The sequence below is a fragment of the Podarcis erhardii genome (assembly GCF_964252035.2).
Source record: "Podarcis erhardii genome assembly, chromosome: 1".
NCBI classification, from domain to species: Eukaryota; Metazoa; Chordata; class Lepidosauria; order Squamata; family Lacertidae; genus Podarcis; species Podarcis erhardii.
The window spans coordinates 129,719,142-129,735,903 of NC_138497.1; the positions used below are offsets into that span (position 1 = coordinate 129,719,142).

General features: G+C 46.1%; 1 protein-coding gene across 3 annotated transcripts in view; it reads left to right on the forward strand.

The window, feature by feature from the left end:
* The window catches only part of LOC309351320 (cyclic nucleotide-binding domain-containing protein 2-like), a 57,234-nt gene that overhangs the window by 26,896 nt on the left and 13,576 nt on the right, over window positions 1–16,762 (forward strand). For all 3 annotated transcript variants that reach the window (XM_081878886.1, XM_081878885.1, XM_081878884.1), the window contains 4 exons: window positions 1,062–1,213; window positions 2,493–2,631; window positions 5,617–5,743; window positions 12,585–12,762. In XM_081878886.1, coding sequence (XP_081735012.1) covers window positions 1,062–1,213; window positions 2,493–2,631; window positions 5,617–5,743; window positions 12,585–12,762 — 596 coding nt within the window. The remainder of the gene's footprint in view (window positions 1–1,061; window positions 1,214–2,492; window positions 2,632–5,616; window positions 5,744–12,584; window positions 12,763–16,762) is intronic.

Here is a 16,762-nt window from a genome sequence, read left to right on the forward strand (position 1 = left end):
TACCCCCTAACATTTCTCCAATGAAAATAGGGGTGTCCTATTCAATAATCTTCAATAATAGTGGGACGCGGGTAGTGCTGTGGGTTAAACCACAGAGCCTAGGATCAGAAGGTCGGCAGTTCGAATCCCCGCGACGGGGTGAGCTCCCGTTGCTCGGTCCCTGCTCCTGCCAACCTAGCAGTTCGAAAGCATGTCAAAGTGCAAGTAGATAAATAGATACCACTCCAGCGGGAAGCGGCATTTCCGTGCGTTGCTCTGGTTTGCCAGAAGCGGCTTAGTCATGCTGGCCACATGACCTGGAAGCTGTATGCCGGCTCCCTCGGCCAATAAAGTGAGATGAGCACCACAACCCCAGAGTCGTCCACGACTGGACCTAACGGTCAGGGGTCCCTTTACCTTTTCCTATTCAATAATAACAATAATAATACTTTTATTATTTATACCCTGCCCATATGACTGGGTTGCCTCAGCCACTTTGGTTGGCTTCCAACATATATAAAGACATGAAACATTAAACAACTTCCCGGTACAGGGCTGCCTTCAGATGTCTTCTAAAGATTGTATAGTTACTTATCTTCTTGGCTCCGCGGTCGCATAACTCCATACTGTTAAGTTGTGGGTGAACATATCAGACAACACAGCGATTCTTCAAACAGCTCTTTATTTGTAAGCTGGAACAGAACTGAACTGCAAACAGCCCAGCTGGCCTGCTTTTATAGGCAGCCGGCTGTCAACACTGTAGCAACAACAACCCAGGGTTTCTGACGTGGACCTGAGTGAAAACTATATACACGATACTCCTGGTGGCCAGGGTGAGAACTTCAATACATAACACATACCCTCCAACATTTCTCTGTTGAAAGTAGGGATGTCCTGAGGAAAAGCGGGAGGTGGATGAGGAAAGAAAAAATGGTGATAGAATAGGAAGAGATAGTAGAACTATGCATTGCTGAGAACCACAAAGTGAAGAATTGTAGATTGACTTGAAATATCACTGGCTGTAGGCACCTACTATTGGCTGTGCTGCCCAGATTCATTCCTATCTTCCTGCTTATTATTAGGAAATTGCCCTTTTGCAAAACACAAGGAGGGTTGCCACTGTTGTCTGCCTGGAGGAAACGGAACTGTTGGTGGTGGACAAAAGTGATTTTTTTGCCTACGAGCTAGACAAGGAACTTAACCGAGAGTTCAAAAACCGATATGAATTTCTGAGGTAACGTATCCCTGCGTAACTCTGTACCACTGCTTCTCTGCATCATTCCTTTCCCCTCTCGTGTCCCTTTGCCCTCTTCCCGGCTCCTTTAAAAAGCCAGGCTTTGCGTCACAACCTCTAATGACAATGTGTATTTAAGCTTTCTCACCGTGAGTGCATGGAAGGTGGGTGGTGCTGTGGTCTAAACCACTGAGCCTTGGGCTTGCCAATCAAAAGGTTGGTGGTTTGAATCCCTGCGACGGGGTGAACTTCCATTGCTCAGTCCTAGCTCCTGCCAACCTAGCAGTTCGAAAGCACCCCGAAAAGTGCAAGCAGATTAATAGATGCCGGGAAGGTAAACAACGTTTCTGTGCGCTGCTCTGGTTTCGGTGTTCCATTGCGCCAGAAGCGGCTTAGTCATGCTGGCCACATGACCCGAAAGCTGTACGCCGGCTCCCTTGGCCTGTAAAGCGAGATGAGTGCCGCAACCCCAGAGTCGTCTGCAACTGGACTTAACTGTCAGAGGTCCTTTACCTTTACAGTGAGTGCATCCTTATGTGATACAGTGGTACCTCAGGTTAAGAACTTAATTTGTCCTGGAGGTCCGTTCTTAACCTGAAACTGTTCTTAACCTGAGGTACCACTTTAGTTAATGGGGTCTCCTGCTGCCGCTGCACTGTGGCGATTTCTGTTCTCATCCTGAAGCAAAGTTCTTACAAACACCTCGGGTTACAAACACTTCGGGTTACAGACACCGCTAACCCAGAAGTAGTACCTTGGGTTAAGAACTTTACCTCAGGATGAGAACAGAAATCGCGCGCCAGTGGCAGTAGGAGGCCCCATTAGCTAAAGTGGTACCTCAGGTTAAGAACAGTTTCAGGTTAAGAACGTACCTCCGGAACGAATTAAGTACGTAACCAGAGGTACCACTGTACTACTTCTGGGTTAGTGGAGTCTGTAACCTGAAGCGTCTGTAACCTGAGATACCACTGTACAAGAGTGCTTTTACTATGAAAAGTCTGAGTCAGCTGCTGTTTCGTTGTCACAAGAAGCACAGTTCCAAAAAAGAGCTGCTTTAAAATAAAATAAAAAAACCTCTTTCCCAATAAGCGCTGCTCATTCTGACCCAATATGCAGATTCCCAGCACTTTCCAGTCCTTTTATTATTATTATTTTTCTAACACCTCCCTCCTCTCAAGGGTGAATGTGTAGGCCCATGCTTACCTCGGCACTGAAATCACGGTTACCAGCTTGAAACCCTTGCAGATGAAAGCTTTCCATGTATCCCTCCTTTTTTCAGAAGCGTCGACCTTTTCGAAACACTGCCCGATTCTTCAGTAGCGAAAATAGCCTACTTCTGCAAAATCGAGAGGTTCCACTATGGGCAGGTGATTACTAGCGACATCACAGATACGTCCACGATGATATTTATTACAAAGGTGAGCTCAGCGTGTGATTAATCCTTCATAATATGCTTTATTTTCCCAACAGGTGGGGATACCACTGTAGCCCTTGGGGGTGGGGTCTGTTTCCTTTGGAGGTGAGCATATTGGACGTCAGTTCTGGGATGGGTGGCTTTCATAGCTGTCAACTTTCAGATTTGAAAATAAGGGATCAGCAGCCTCACCTGTCTTGGGGACAGTCTACGGGATACCTAACAGTCCGGGATGGCACTGGGAACAAGCGGGAAACAGCACTGGAATAAGGGAATTTCCCCGCAAAAAAAGGGAAGGTTGACAGCTATGGGGGGTATATTGCCGTGGAAATCTTTTATTTACAAGTCCATGCACAAAGTAGAAGTTAGAGCATAATGACCACTCTCCACATCAAATAGAGGGTCCCTTTGCATGGCCGCGCGCAGCTCCCCTGATCTTCTGTGACTCCTAGCAGAGCGCTCCTGGACCGCCTCCCCAAGTCACGAACCTTGAGGTTCCCCCCAAACCTCAAGTTCAAATAACCAATTGTGACTGGGGAGGCAGAGCCAGGGGAGTGGACCAAGAAGGTGTAGTCTTCACTCCGGTCCGCTCTGTTAGCCTAAAAAGGGGGCAGAGCCTACCAGGGAGCTCTCAGTCAGCTTCACCTACTCTGCCCTTCCCTCCCTTCGTTTAGGATTTTTATTGCAGGTTAACTTCTTCTTTAAGGGATGCGGGTGGTGCTGTAGGTTAAACCACAGAGCCTAGGACTTGCCGATCAGAAGGTCGGCAGTTTGAATCCCCGCCACGGGGTGAGCTCCCGTTGCTCGGTCCCTGCTCCTGCCAACCTAGCAGTTCAAAAGCACCTCAAAGTGCACGTAGATAAATAGGTACCGCTCCAGCGGGAAGGTAAATGGCATTTCCGTGCGCTGCTCTGGTTCGCCAGAAGCGGCTTGGTCATGCTGGCCACATAACCCGGAAGCTGTACGCCGGCTCCCTTGGCCAATAAAGCGAGATGAGCACCGCAACCCCAGAGTTGGTCATGACTGGACCTAACGGTCAGGGGTCCCTTTACCTTTACCTTTTAACTTCTGCTTTACAGGTATGCGGGCGCTGCTACGGTCTCTTAAAGGACCAGGAAGGAATTTCCCCTGCATTGGCAGGTTTCGCCTTCCCAGTAGCAAAATGTCACAACTTTGGTGGTTTTAGGCCTTGGGTGGAATCCTTTAGTCTATCTTCCCTAAATGGGGGTGGTGGTGGTGAAGCGGTGACACATCCCCCCCCCCCCCCGTGGCGGAGATCCCAGGGTTCAACATTAAAGGGGTCGTGTTGAGGGGAGTCACTGGGCATACGCTGAAAAGTTGTCAGTGCAATCCCCTGTGTTGCGGTGAAATGGGGGGTGGGTTCTCTGCTTAAACATACGTCTTCCAGAGCCAGCCCAATCCCCAGACAGATTGGTTAACCCCGAAGAGAGTCGTGGAACGGATTCTTTTCGTCTTGCGAGGCACCACTGTATTTAAATCCTAAGCCAATCTGGTATTTGCAAGTATTTCTATTTAAATTATCTTAGCATAGCTAAATATTCTTTAAATTTCCTCCATTCTTCCTTGTACTCCTCCTCCTTCTGGTCGCGGACTCCTCCGGTCAGGTCGACTAGCTCCCAAAAGTCCATCATCTCCATCAGATGGCTCTGTTTTTGAACGATTCAGCTCCCGAGCACCAAAACCCCAGTGGTAAATGGTCCGTTTTTCGAACATTTTTCAGAAGCTGAACATCTGACACAGTTTCCTCTTGAGTGCAGGAAGCTCCTGCAACCAATCAGAAGCCATGCCTTGGTTGTCGAATGTTTCGGAAGCCGAATGGGGCTTCCGGAACGGATTACGTTCAACAACCGAGGTTTGACTGTATTCCTCAGGAAACTTCCTATAAACTGTCAAGGTTTCTGTTGTTGTTGTTGTTTAGTCGTTTAGTCGTGTCCGACTCTTCGTGACCTCCTGGACCAGAGCACGCCAGGCACTTCTGTCTTCCACTGCCTCCCGCAGTTTGGTCAAACTCATGCTGGTAGCTTTGAGAACACTGTCCAACCATCTCGTCCTCTGTCGTCCCCTTCTCCTTGTGCCCTCCATCTTTCCCAACATCAGGGTCTTTTCCAGGGAGCCTTCTCTTCTCATGAGGTGGCCAAAGTATTGGAGCCTCAGCTTCAGGATCTGTCCTTCCAGTGAGCACTCAGGGCTGATTTCCTTAAGAATGGATACGTTTGATCTTCTTGCAGTCCATGGGACTCTCAAGAGTCTCCTCCAACACCAGAATTCAAAAGCATTAATTCTTCGGCAGTCAGCCTTCTTTATGGTCCAGCTCTCACTTCCATACATCACTACTGGGAAAACCATAGCTTTTACTATACGGACCTTTGTTTGCAAGGTGATGTCTCTACTTTTTAAGATGCTGTCTAGGTTTGTCATTTCTTTTCTCCCAAGAAGCAGGCGTCTTTTAATTTCGTGGCTGCTGTCACCATCTGCAGTGATCATGGAGCCCAAGAAAGTAAAATCTCTCACTGCCTCCATTTCTTCCCCTCCTATTTGCCAGGAGGTGATGGGACCAGTGGCCATGATCTTCTTTTTTTTGATGTTGAGCTTCAGACCATATTTTGCGCTCTCCTCTTTCACCCTCAATAAAAGGTTCTTTAATTCTTCCTCACTTTCTGCCATCAAGGTTGTGTCATCTGCATATCTGAGGTTGTTGCAATCTTAATTCCGGCTAGGGATTCATCCAGGCAAGCCTTTTGCATGATGAATTCTGCATATAAGTTAAAGAAGCAGGGAGACAATATACAGCCTTGTCGTTCTCCTTTCCCAGTTTTGAACCAATCAGTTGTTCCATAACCAAGGTTTATAGATCAGGTCAATTCCTTTTCCTCCCCTGCCCTCCTCTGTGTTCTAATCTTGGGAAGATGTGCATAGCTATGGGCCCATACGATCTACTCAGCAGTAGTTTTTTCTGTCATTTCATCAGGGTGTGTGCGAGGTTTTGCGACTGGTGGATCTCAGCACCTGTCCATCGTACCACAAGTGGATCTCAAAACAACTGTGTTTACCCAAACGCAAGCTACAAATGATGGAGAAGCGCCGCATAGCAGCTGGTATGTTACGACTTTGCCTTTTTACGCACATGTGATTCACCAGGACTTCTCAGCTGCCAGGATGGCACCTGGTCTCAGCGCATGGTCTTGCAGGTACACAAAGCTACTGCCTTGCTCAAGCTAAATGGGTCCAGGTCTGGTCAGCTGTTAGATTGGAGACCACCTGGGAACCACATATACTGTATTTTTCGCTCTATAGGACGCACCGACCATAGGACGCACCTTGTTTTAGAGGGGGAGAACAAGAAAAAAAAATTCTCTCCCTCTCTGCACAGCGCCCCTTGAGCGAAGCGGCAGGAGAAATGGAGCCCCTTCCAGTCCTCCTCCCGCTTCGCTGGCGGGGCGCTGCGCAGAGAGGGAAAGTTGTGCAACACCTCTCCAGTGAAGCAAAGCCAGGAGAGCAAGAGGGATCGGTTTGCACCGACCCCTCTTTCTCTCCAGGCTTCAGCAAAAGCAATGCGAAGCCTCCGGAGCGCAGTGGGAGCACTCCCACTGCGCTTCGGAGGCTTCGCGTTGCTATCGCTGAAGCCATGGAGCCTGCATTCGCTCCATAAGACGCACACACATTTCCCCTTAATTTTTGCAGGGGGAAAAGTGCGTCTTATAGAGCAAAAAATACGGTGCACATTGCCGTGAGTTCCATGATGGAAAAATGTAAATGTGAGAAATAATGCAAAAAACAACACATACAATAGTATTAATCTTACTTCCCAGAGATGGTTGTTATGCTGGTCTCAGCGAATGAAATTTCTAAAGTACACAGCGCTATTCTTCTCAAAAAAGTGGTGTCAGAACTTGTCAGTTTGCATTTCTTAGTGCAGAAAGTATTGATCTGATGTGTAGATATCTTTCCTATTCTAATGAGTTCCAGAGGGTTCTGGAAGCTTCTCTGTGTGAAAGAAACAAGCAGAAGGTTCATGGTGTTTGGGTTATTCCTTCAGAGAAGCTGAGTACAGCTGGCTTCAACTGGATCTGTTATCTCTTCTGCCAAGGTCATGCTGACTATAATAGTAAGGCCAGAAGGAGCCTGGGTTTCACTTTCACTTTCTATCTCTCTTCCTTCTGGTGTGTTTTGTACATAGAATGCTTAGTGAAATATACTCTGAGTCGAGATTGGATTTCATGCTGTTTATTCAGCTCATAGTGGTGAGGAGGAATGAATGTTCCCTCAGAATGTCTGCTTTATATACATTATTTACACAATGGGCCCCACATGATTGGCTAATTCCGGGATTCACCTGTAGGCCAATCAGGTTGCGGATTCACTTCCACCTGGAACTGGATTGGGTGGCTCATGTGGACCAATCAGACTGCTGCATTCTGAATCCTATTGTTCTAGGGCCAATCAGACTACTGCATTTTGGATCCTATTCAACTCAGTATAACACTTAGTGTTAAGGTTTTTAGACTTATTATAAGTCATTGTAAGTTTAAGTTAAGTCTGCTGCAACTGGATTTTTATGGACTGTGCCAATCCTGAATGTATTAGATTCATGACCGTTATGCTCATTTGCCTTCAGTAGCAGTAAAGCTCTGTTAGATGAAATACAACTGCCTCTGGTCTATTTTTTGGGAATCCTGCAACGTGTTTAAGTTTTTACTCTGCTAACTATATGTTGGAATCTTTATCAATATTGAGAAGGATTTAAACTCACCTTGAACACCTTCCTAATTCTCCTAGAAAGGCAATAGTACCCACCTGAGAGGGGCCAGAAATGCGTTCCAGCGAGTTCTGTCTTGAAAAAGCCCTGATACATACACCAAATTGTGGGGTTTTTTTATATGCAGAAGCAGAATCAACTCACCAATTTTGAATAACTCCATCTTGTTTTAATATTTATTTCTTACATTCCAGCTTTCTTCCATTATGGACCTCCTTCAACAGTTTTTAACGCCACACTCCAAAGTTATATCGACTCCAATTTAACTATCACAATGGCCTCAAAGACTCCAGAAAATTACCATTTGATGAGGGTACTGGGAAAGTGTTCTCACCGGACACCCCAAAATCAAGCAAAACGCCATAAGAAAGAGTCACTTTCACATTCTGAGACCTCTCTGTTTGCCTTGGCCAATGTTCTAGGTCTCCTTTTGCTGATCTTGGCAGGAAGGCCATTCCAAGAAAGCTTGGAACCCAAGCAGTATAGGATGTGCCAAAACTCTCTTTTCCCACGAAACGGTGCACTATGGAGAAGAGAATAAACATGAAATGGAATAAAAATAGCAAAACAAAGAATGGCTGTAGCTGGAAGCTCTCCTAAATCAAGCAGAAAAGAAAGAAAAACAGGCCGACCTTTGCTCATGGCTTTTCATAGATGGCAGCAATTGCATGGCTTCTATTTCTATGCCTCTATCCCTGAAGCAGATATAGCAAAAACTGTATGTAGGAAGCAGACTGGGAGGAACACGCCAGTGCTTTTCTCTGGGGGTTTGCTGGGGTACGCATACCCCTAAACATTTTGTGAACCGTTGGCCTCATTGAGGGGCAGTATTTCAATATGAGTAGGAAAAGGAGAGCACCTCTAAATGTTTTTTTGGGGGGGGAGCACTGCACGGCGTACATTTAAATCACACTGCTTCCCCCACAAAGACCTGGAACTGTGTTGTTGTTGTTGTTTAGTCGTTTAGTCGTGTCTGACTCTTCGTGACCCCGTGGACCAGAGCACGCCAGGCACTCCTGTCTTCCACTGCCTCCCGCAGTTTGGTCAGACTCATGTTTGTAGCTTTGAGAACACTGTCCAACCATCTCGTCCTCTGTCATCCCCTTCTCCTTGTGCCCTCCATCTTTCCCAGCATCAGGGTCTTTTCCAGGGAGCCTTCTCTTCTCATGAGGTGGCCAAAGTACTGGAGCCTCAGCTTCACAATCTGTCCTTCCAGTGAGCACTCAGGGCTGATTTCCTTCAGAATGGAGAGGTTTGATCTTCTTGCAGTCCACGGGTCTCTCAAGAGTCTCCTCCAGCACCAGAATTCAAAAGCAACAATTCTTTGGTGATCAGCCTTCTTTATGGTCCAGCTCTCACTTCCATACATCACTACTGGGAAAACCATAGCTTTAACTATACGGACCTTTGTTGGCAAGGTGATGTCTCTGCTTTTTAAGATGCTGTCTAGGTTTGTCTTTGCTTTTCTCCCAAGAAGCAGATGTCTTTTAATTTCGTGACCATCTGCAGTGATCATGGAGCCCAAGAAGGTAAAATCTCTCACTGCCTCCATTTCTTCCCTTTCTATTTGCCAGGAGGTAATGGGACCAGTGGCCATGATCTTAGTTTTTTTGATGTTAAGCTTCAGACCATATTTTGTGCTCTCTTCTTTCACCCTCATTAAAAGGTTATTTAATTCCTCCTCACTTTCTGCCATCAAGGTTGTGTCATCTGCATATCTGAGGTTGTTGATATTTCTTCCGGCAGTCTTAATTCCAGCTAGGGATTCATCCAGCCCAGCCTTTCGCATGACGCATTCTGCATATAAGTTATTTTTTTTTTTAAATGATATTTATTAAAATTTTCCAGAACAAAAAGGAAAGATAGAAAGAAAAGACAAATATAGTTTACACTTAGTTTCAGTGACATCTTTCCCGGACTCCCCCCCCCCCCCCGTTGTATTCCATTTCCCTTAAATTGATTCCACAAATTCTTACCCCTAGTTTTAAAGCCTTATTTGTAATTTATCTTATTTATCTTAATTAACCATTTCTCCTTATATTTTATATAGTTCCCTAAGATCGACCCCATTTCCCTTCCACGAATTCCCCTATTTTCAAACAACAGACAAGAAAAAAAGAAAAGAAAGAAAAAAAATTATGTAATTTTACAGCCTTTGGGTTCCAAATCTCCCCCCCCCCATTCCCCGGTTCCGATCCCCAAAGTTCATCCATTGTCTACTGCCAGCCTCGTGCATCCACGTCTATATCTCAGCTCCACTTTGCCGTCTTTTGATAGCTTTTAATTTCAGAAAGTCCAATCTCGGAGAAACTCTCAGAAAAGATCATTCTTCTTCCATCCAGACCTCTATGTTTAAGAGTCTAACTCAAATTCTGTTTCTTGATCCTTTTAAAGTCTGGATGTTCCAAATGCTCCAACTTCAAGTTTAGTCCAGCTCTTATTCCTCAGGTTGCTTTTTCCTGTTCTGCTGCAGAAACCTTCTAATTCAGAAACTTCTTGTTCTCCACAGAGGCTTTTGTTATTCAGGAACATAACTTACGTCAAGTCCCTTCCTTTCTTCAATAGATAAATCCATTGTCTCCTTTAGTATAGAAACCTCTGTAGACAAAATAATGCTTCGTTTTTGCAGCTTTCCCAAGAGATAACGAACCCTGTTCAAATTCATAGTATTTTTCCACTTGCTGCTACTGTTGCAATGTCCCAGCCTCCCTCTAGAGGGAATATGGTAACTTAATTTCTTTCAAGATCAAACCCAAAAGTCAAACAACTTGTTGCCTTTATTTCCAATAATTTATGTCCAAATTGTAACAAATCTAATCAGCAAAGCCATCGTAACAAAGTTCTCTTTTATTTTCCTGCTTTGACAGCTACTTTGACAGTTGTCAAAGTTTCTGTGTCTCTTCGCCAGTCTCTCATAGCGGATCGTTCCCGGTTCCCGGGGGCGGGGTTGCACTTTAGTTCCCACAAACCAATCTTCTCCTCCAGCACAATTATTGTAATTTCCCTTCGTGAAGTTAATTTTTTTTTTCAAATAAGCAAGTTCATCTCTCGATCTTAGTTGTCAAATCCTTGCGTTAAGCCATCTACAACAGGGGGGGGCAGACTTCCTTTTTGCACCCCCCCCGCTCGCTCCAAATTCGTAGATCAAATTTCCCTTTTAAAGTCCAATAAATTTACTCACGGGTTGTTCTTTTTAGTCCAAATCCGAAATTTCCAAAGAAGAAGTCATTGCTCTCCGCCGAATGGCATGCGGCTTCGCTAGGCAGGGGAAGCAGTGGACTCATAGCACCACACCCCCCCGTCACCCGCTCCGCAGCCTTTAAAAAGGCTCCTTCGCGGGTCGGGGGGGCGCAAATGGTGCCTGCCGAGTCACCAAGTCCATGGGCATCTCCGGCCATGGTTTTTGAGGGTCCCCGCGTCGCTGGCGCGGCAGGACCCGACCCCTACCCAGCAGACTCCCTCCGGAGCTCGGAGGGAGTCCGCCATTCGGCGATGGCGCCGACCCGGAAGTCCTCTGCATATAAGTTAAATAAGGAGGGAGACAATATACGGAACTGTAGTTTATCCCAACAGAGCTCCAGTTCCCAGCACCTTCACAATTCCAAGGATTTGTTGGGGGACATCATGTGCTGAATATACAGCGCGTCATGTGAAGCCCATTCTTTCCCTCAATGAATTCTGGACCCTAGGCGGTAGTTTACCCCTCACAGGGTTATAGTTCCCAGCAGCCCTGAACAAACTACAGTACCCAGAATTCTCTGAGGGAAATAATAATAATAATAATAATAATAATAATAATAATAATAATAATTTATATCGATTTATTATTTATAGCCCACCCATAATTTATTTTAATGGCATAGTGAGTATGTACAGTGGTACCTCGGGTTAAGCACTTACCGGTAATTCGTACCGGAGGTCCGTACTTAACCTGAAACTGTTCTTAACCTGAAGCACCACTTTAGCTAATGGGGCCTCCTGCTGCTGCTGCGCCGCCAGAGCACGATTTCTGTTCTCATCCTGAAGCAAAGTTCTTAAGCTGAAGCACTATTTCTGGGTTAGCGGAGTCTGTAACCCGAAGCATATGTAACCTGAAGCGTATGTAACCTGAGGTACCACTGTACACCATACTCTCCAATATTTATCTGATGAAAATAGGGATGTCCGATTCTATTCTTCTTCTTCTTCTTCTTCTTCTTCTTCTTCTTCTTCTTCTATTTATTTATTTATTTATTTATTTATTTATTTATTTATTTTATTATTTTATTAAGCACCACTCATCTGACTGGGTTGCCCCAGCTGCTCTGGGCAGCTTCCAACATATATAAAAACATAACAAAACATTAAACATTGAAAAAACTTCTGTATACAGGGTTGCCTCCAGAGATCTTTTAAAGATTGTAATATAAAGGTAAAGGACCCCTGGACGGTTAAGTCCAGTCAAAGGCAACTATGGGGTTGTGGCGCTCGTCTCGTTTTCAGGCTGAGGGAGCCAGCGTTTGTTCCATAGACTGCTTTCTGGATCATGTGGCCAGCATGACTAAACCGCTTCTAGGACACAGGTGTTCCTTGCTTGGGGGGGGGGGGCTTTTAATACAACCTTCTTACAAGTTTCAAATTTTACAGAAGAATACCAGAAACGAAAAAAGCAGAAAGAAAAAAGTCTTACCCTTAACTCATCTACTACAGAAATCTAAACCCCTTGCATAAATTGGCCTTCACACCTTAATGCATTTTTTTACACATTACAGTAAGTTTGAAGTAGCCCTTGTTTAAGTTTTTTTGGCAACACAAACCTAAAGCATGCATTCTTACAATGTCCATTTGCTTTACAAATGCCTCTGTTACTCTTTCTGTTCTGCATTGGACCTAACATAAATATTGCCAATGCACAAAGACAACTTAGACTGTAACCCTTACCCTGCTCACCTGGGAAATAAGCACCAACAAATACGACTTATTTCTAAAAGGCTTGGTTAGCGTTAAAAGCCTGATATGTGAAAACAGGGTAAATTTTTTTATAAAAAAAGTAGGAACTTTCTGAGCTACTCCTATCCTTTAAAACATGCAATTTTATTGTGCGATAAAATTTTGAATTTTCCTTTAATTAAATTAAATTTAAAGGGGGGCAATGGCTTTTTCACATAACTAGCTTCAGACGTGCTTTTCTTCTTATGCAGAGATTGCGTGCGTTGACAGATTCAAAAGCACGATGTGGAATTCCTTCAGTGGGGAGAGATTGAAGGACCTCAAAGACTACTATCTCGGTCAGCGGAATGAACAGTATGACCAATTCACGAAGCAGGACAGTCTCTTCAACAGGCAGCATAAAAGTGTCGTGATAAACGTGGACAAAAGGTGAGAAATGGCTGGTCGCTGTGATGCCTTGTGGATACTCTACGCAAGAAATGCCTCTGCTCACTCAGAGATACATACAGTGGTGCCTCGCAAGACGAAAAGAATCCGTTCAGCGAGTCTCTTCGTCTTGTGGTTTTTTCGTCTTGTGAAGCAAGCCCATTAGCGGCTTAGCGGATTAGCGCTATTAGCGGCTTAGCGGATCAGCTGATAAGAGGCTTAGTGGATTAGCGGATCAGCTGATAAGCGGCTTAGCGGCTTAGCGGATCAGCTGTTAAGCGGCTTAGCGGATCAGCTGTTAAGCGGCTTAGCGGATCAGCTGATAAGCGGCTTAGCGGCTTAGCGGATCAGCTGTTAAGTGGCTTAGCGGATCAGCTGATAAGAGGCTTAGTGGATTAGCGGATCAGCTGATAAGCGGCTTAGCGGCTTAGCGGATCAGCTGTTAAGCGGCTTAGCGGATCAGCTGATAAGCGGCTTAGCGGCTTAGCGGATCAGCTGTTAAGTGGCTTAGCGGATCAGCTGATAAGCGGCTTAGCGGCTTAGTGGATCAGCTGTTAAGCGGCTTAGCGGCTTAGCGGATCAGCTGATAAGCAGCTTAGCGGCTTAGAAAAAGGGGGGGGGAGGGAAAAAAACCCACAGGAACTCGCAAGACATTTTCGTCTTGCAAAGCAAGCCCATAGGAAATTCGTTTTGTGAAGCACCTCCAAAATGGAAAACCCTTTCGTCTAGCGGGTTTTCCGTCTTGCGAGGCATTCGCCTTGCTGGGCACCACTGTATATACAGTCTTTATTTTACATATGTACAAGCAGCGCGTCACAATCGTGCATCTGAATCCTCCGGTGCAGATTCTGGGAGTGCCTTACGCCCACCAGTGGCGTAGCGTGGGGGGTGCAGGGGGGCCGGCCGCACCGGGCGCAACATCTGGGGGGGGCGCTCGCACTCGCAGCTCTCTGCACCTCTGCTAAAATCCACAGGTTAGGGGGCGCAAATTACTTGCCTTGCCCTGGGTGCTGACAACCCACGCTACGCCACTGACGCCCGCCCCTTCTCCAACAGAAAAGGTGTGGAATTTTCATGTGATGTCTCTGTCCCCTCCTCTTTAACACCCTCCTTTCCTGGGCAGACGGAATAGGCATTGTTTCACTGTCTGTGCCAGAACTTCCTGTGCGGTGTTGAAGCTCTGGTTCAACATCTGTGAGCCGTTCCGCCTCCTGGCTTTCCCTTCTTTCCTCAATCGCCACTTCCTGCCCCTCTTCCTCTGCCTGTCTCTGCTCCTCCTCTTCATTCTCTGGCAATATCATGACAGTTGTGTAGGGTGCAAGTGGCAGGTTGCTGCCGGCAACTCCCAGGTGATTGCCAGGAATGTACAAAGACAAGGAAATGTTTCTTACAATCTGCTTTTTATTCAGTATTTACAGAGAGAGGCTATAGAACCCAGCCTCTTGGATAATGGCATTGTCCTGAGTGAATCTCCACCCCTGTCTCTCCCACTTCCTCCTTCGTCACTTCTACGGGTGCTGCTACGTGCCCTCTGTCTTTGAGCTCTTTGCTCTCCTACTTTCAAGGCTCGCCGGGTTCTGGGAGATGGAGGGTCTGGAATGCTTCCCCCCCCCAAACGATATTTATTGAATTTCATACAAAGACATAACATAATAAAAAAAGAAAAAAATTAATAAAATAAAAAAGGAGAAAAAGAAGAATGAAGAAAATAAAGTATTACAAACCCACATATACCACCACCACATACATAAATAAAACTTAGTTAATTGGTTAAATTCCAACTTCATAAACATATTACTTGACTTCCTCTAATCTCTTCCAACTGAATTTCCTTGTAATTGAATGTAGCAGTTTCCAATATCATTATTACATATAACAATATTCCGGTTATAATCAAATTTCCTAACTTTTCTTATCCTACTATTTCTTATTTATTTATTTAATCCTGATTTAATCCTAGGCCTAATTAGTTCTTTCAAATAATTACAAATCTTTAATATTACGATATTTATTCAAATAGCCTTTAAATTTATTCCAGTCTTCTTGATATTCCTCTTCTTTCTGGTTGCGGATTCTCCCAGTGAGATCAGCCAGCTCCATAGTCCATCATCTTCACCTGCCATTCTTCTACCATTGGTAATTCTTGTGTTTTCCATTTTTGGGCTATTAAAATCTGTGCAGCAGTTGTGGCATACAAAAATATTTTTACATCTTTTTGGGGCAATTCAGAACCTATTATTCCAAGGAGAAAGGCCTCTGGTTTCTTCATAAATGTATATTTCATCATTTTTTAAAATTCATTATAAATTGAATGCTTTCTAAAGACACTGTGTCTGTCAGCTGTCGCCCCTGTCAGCTGTTCCCCCCTCATCTGCCTCTGAGCTGTGACCTCCCTCCAACCCCTGTTGTAAATCTGTCACCTTTTCTAATTGCTGAGATTGAAATCCGGCTAATGCGGTTCTGCTGTTTTATATCAGCTATGCAGGTGAGCTACACAAAATATCTGGAAGCATTTCATTTTGGATTAGTTTCTGTTATGTACTGAAGTTCTCACCCTGGGCCAGCAGGGGGATACTGTAGATAGTTTTCACTCAGGTCCATATGCAAATAAGGGATTGAAAGTGATGTTCAATGATTGGATAGTTACAGAAAGTGGTTACTGTTGCGTTGTAGTGGAGCTCTATATAAGCAGGCTGGCTGAACCCTTCAGTTCAGTTCTGTTCTGGTCTGTGAATAAACAAGAGCTGTTTGAAGAATCGCTGTGTCGTCTGATATGTTCATATGTTCACCCACAACTTAACAGTTTCCTTCTGCTAAACTGTCTTCCTCTTCCTCCTCCCTAGAAGGGTCAAGCTGGGGAGGTGGTTTCTCCCATTCCTCATCTGCCCAGACCCTGACAGCAAGGGGCTAAACCTGTAGTGTGGAACCGCCAATCCATGGGTCTAATGGGGGCCACCAAACCTCTGGATTTGGCCTGCAATATTATTTTGGGCAAACCACGTCCACCTGTTGTTCACCTGAGATCACATGAATGTCAGGTGGGGAGATCTCTTCTCTCTGATCAGTGTGCAAAAATTTGAGATAAGGGTTCTTGTATCTCACTGTGCTGGTCCAGGGGGGGAAGGTTACCGTGGGGCGAGGTCCAGGACCTGAGTTGAGGGTCGGCAGACAGTCCTCCTCGGGCAAAGTGGGGTCCACAGAGGGAAGCCGGGCAAGGACAGGAACTCTGGGGGAAACAGGACTGGATGCTGGCCGAAACAGCTCATCAACGACGTTGCTCCCACAACCTGGGACCGGGCTGACTGGCCTTTATCTCCTCTGAGGCCAGGGGCGGTCCCGGCCCCCAGGAGACCCGCCTCTTTTGGCCTTAAAGCGAGCACTCTTCCTGGGAGAAACCAGTTCCCTCCGCCTCTCTGCCCTGAGCCTCTGCAGTTCAGGAGAGGCTGAAGGGTTACTGGGCCCAGGGGGAGACTCACCTGTAGGCACTGAGTCCTCAACCACCTGGTGTGATGGCCTGGGATTCCGATTCAGAGGATGAACCAGAGGAATCCCAGCCTGCACAGGAGTCCCCGCCTCCAGGGCCGGCTGAACTGGGGCAAGGCCTAGATGCTGAAGAGCCTGCACCTGTGGCAGAGCACCAGGAGCTGGCCCCAGGTGAAACCCTTCAGGCCCCAGAGGGGCCTGAGGACTCAGTGGCTACAGGTGAGCCTCCTCCAGGGCCCAGTAACCCTTCGGCCTCTCCTGATCTGCAGAGGCTTAGGGCAGAGAGGCGAAGGGAACTGGTTGCTCCCAGGAGGAGTGCTCGCCTTAAGGCCAGAGGAGGCGGGGCTCCTGGGGGCCGGGACCGCCCCTGGCCTTAGAAGAGGATAAAAGCCCAGTCAGCCCGGTCCCAGGTTGCGGGAGCAACGTCGTTGTTGGCTTTGGACCTTCCTGTGTTCCTGATCCCTGCTTGGCCTCCTGTTCCTGACCATCCGGTGCTCCTGTTCCTTGCTCGGCCTCCTGT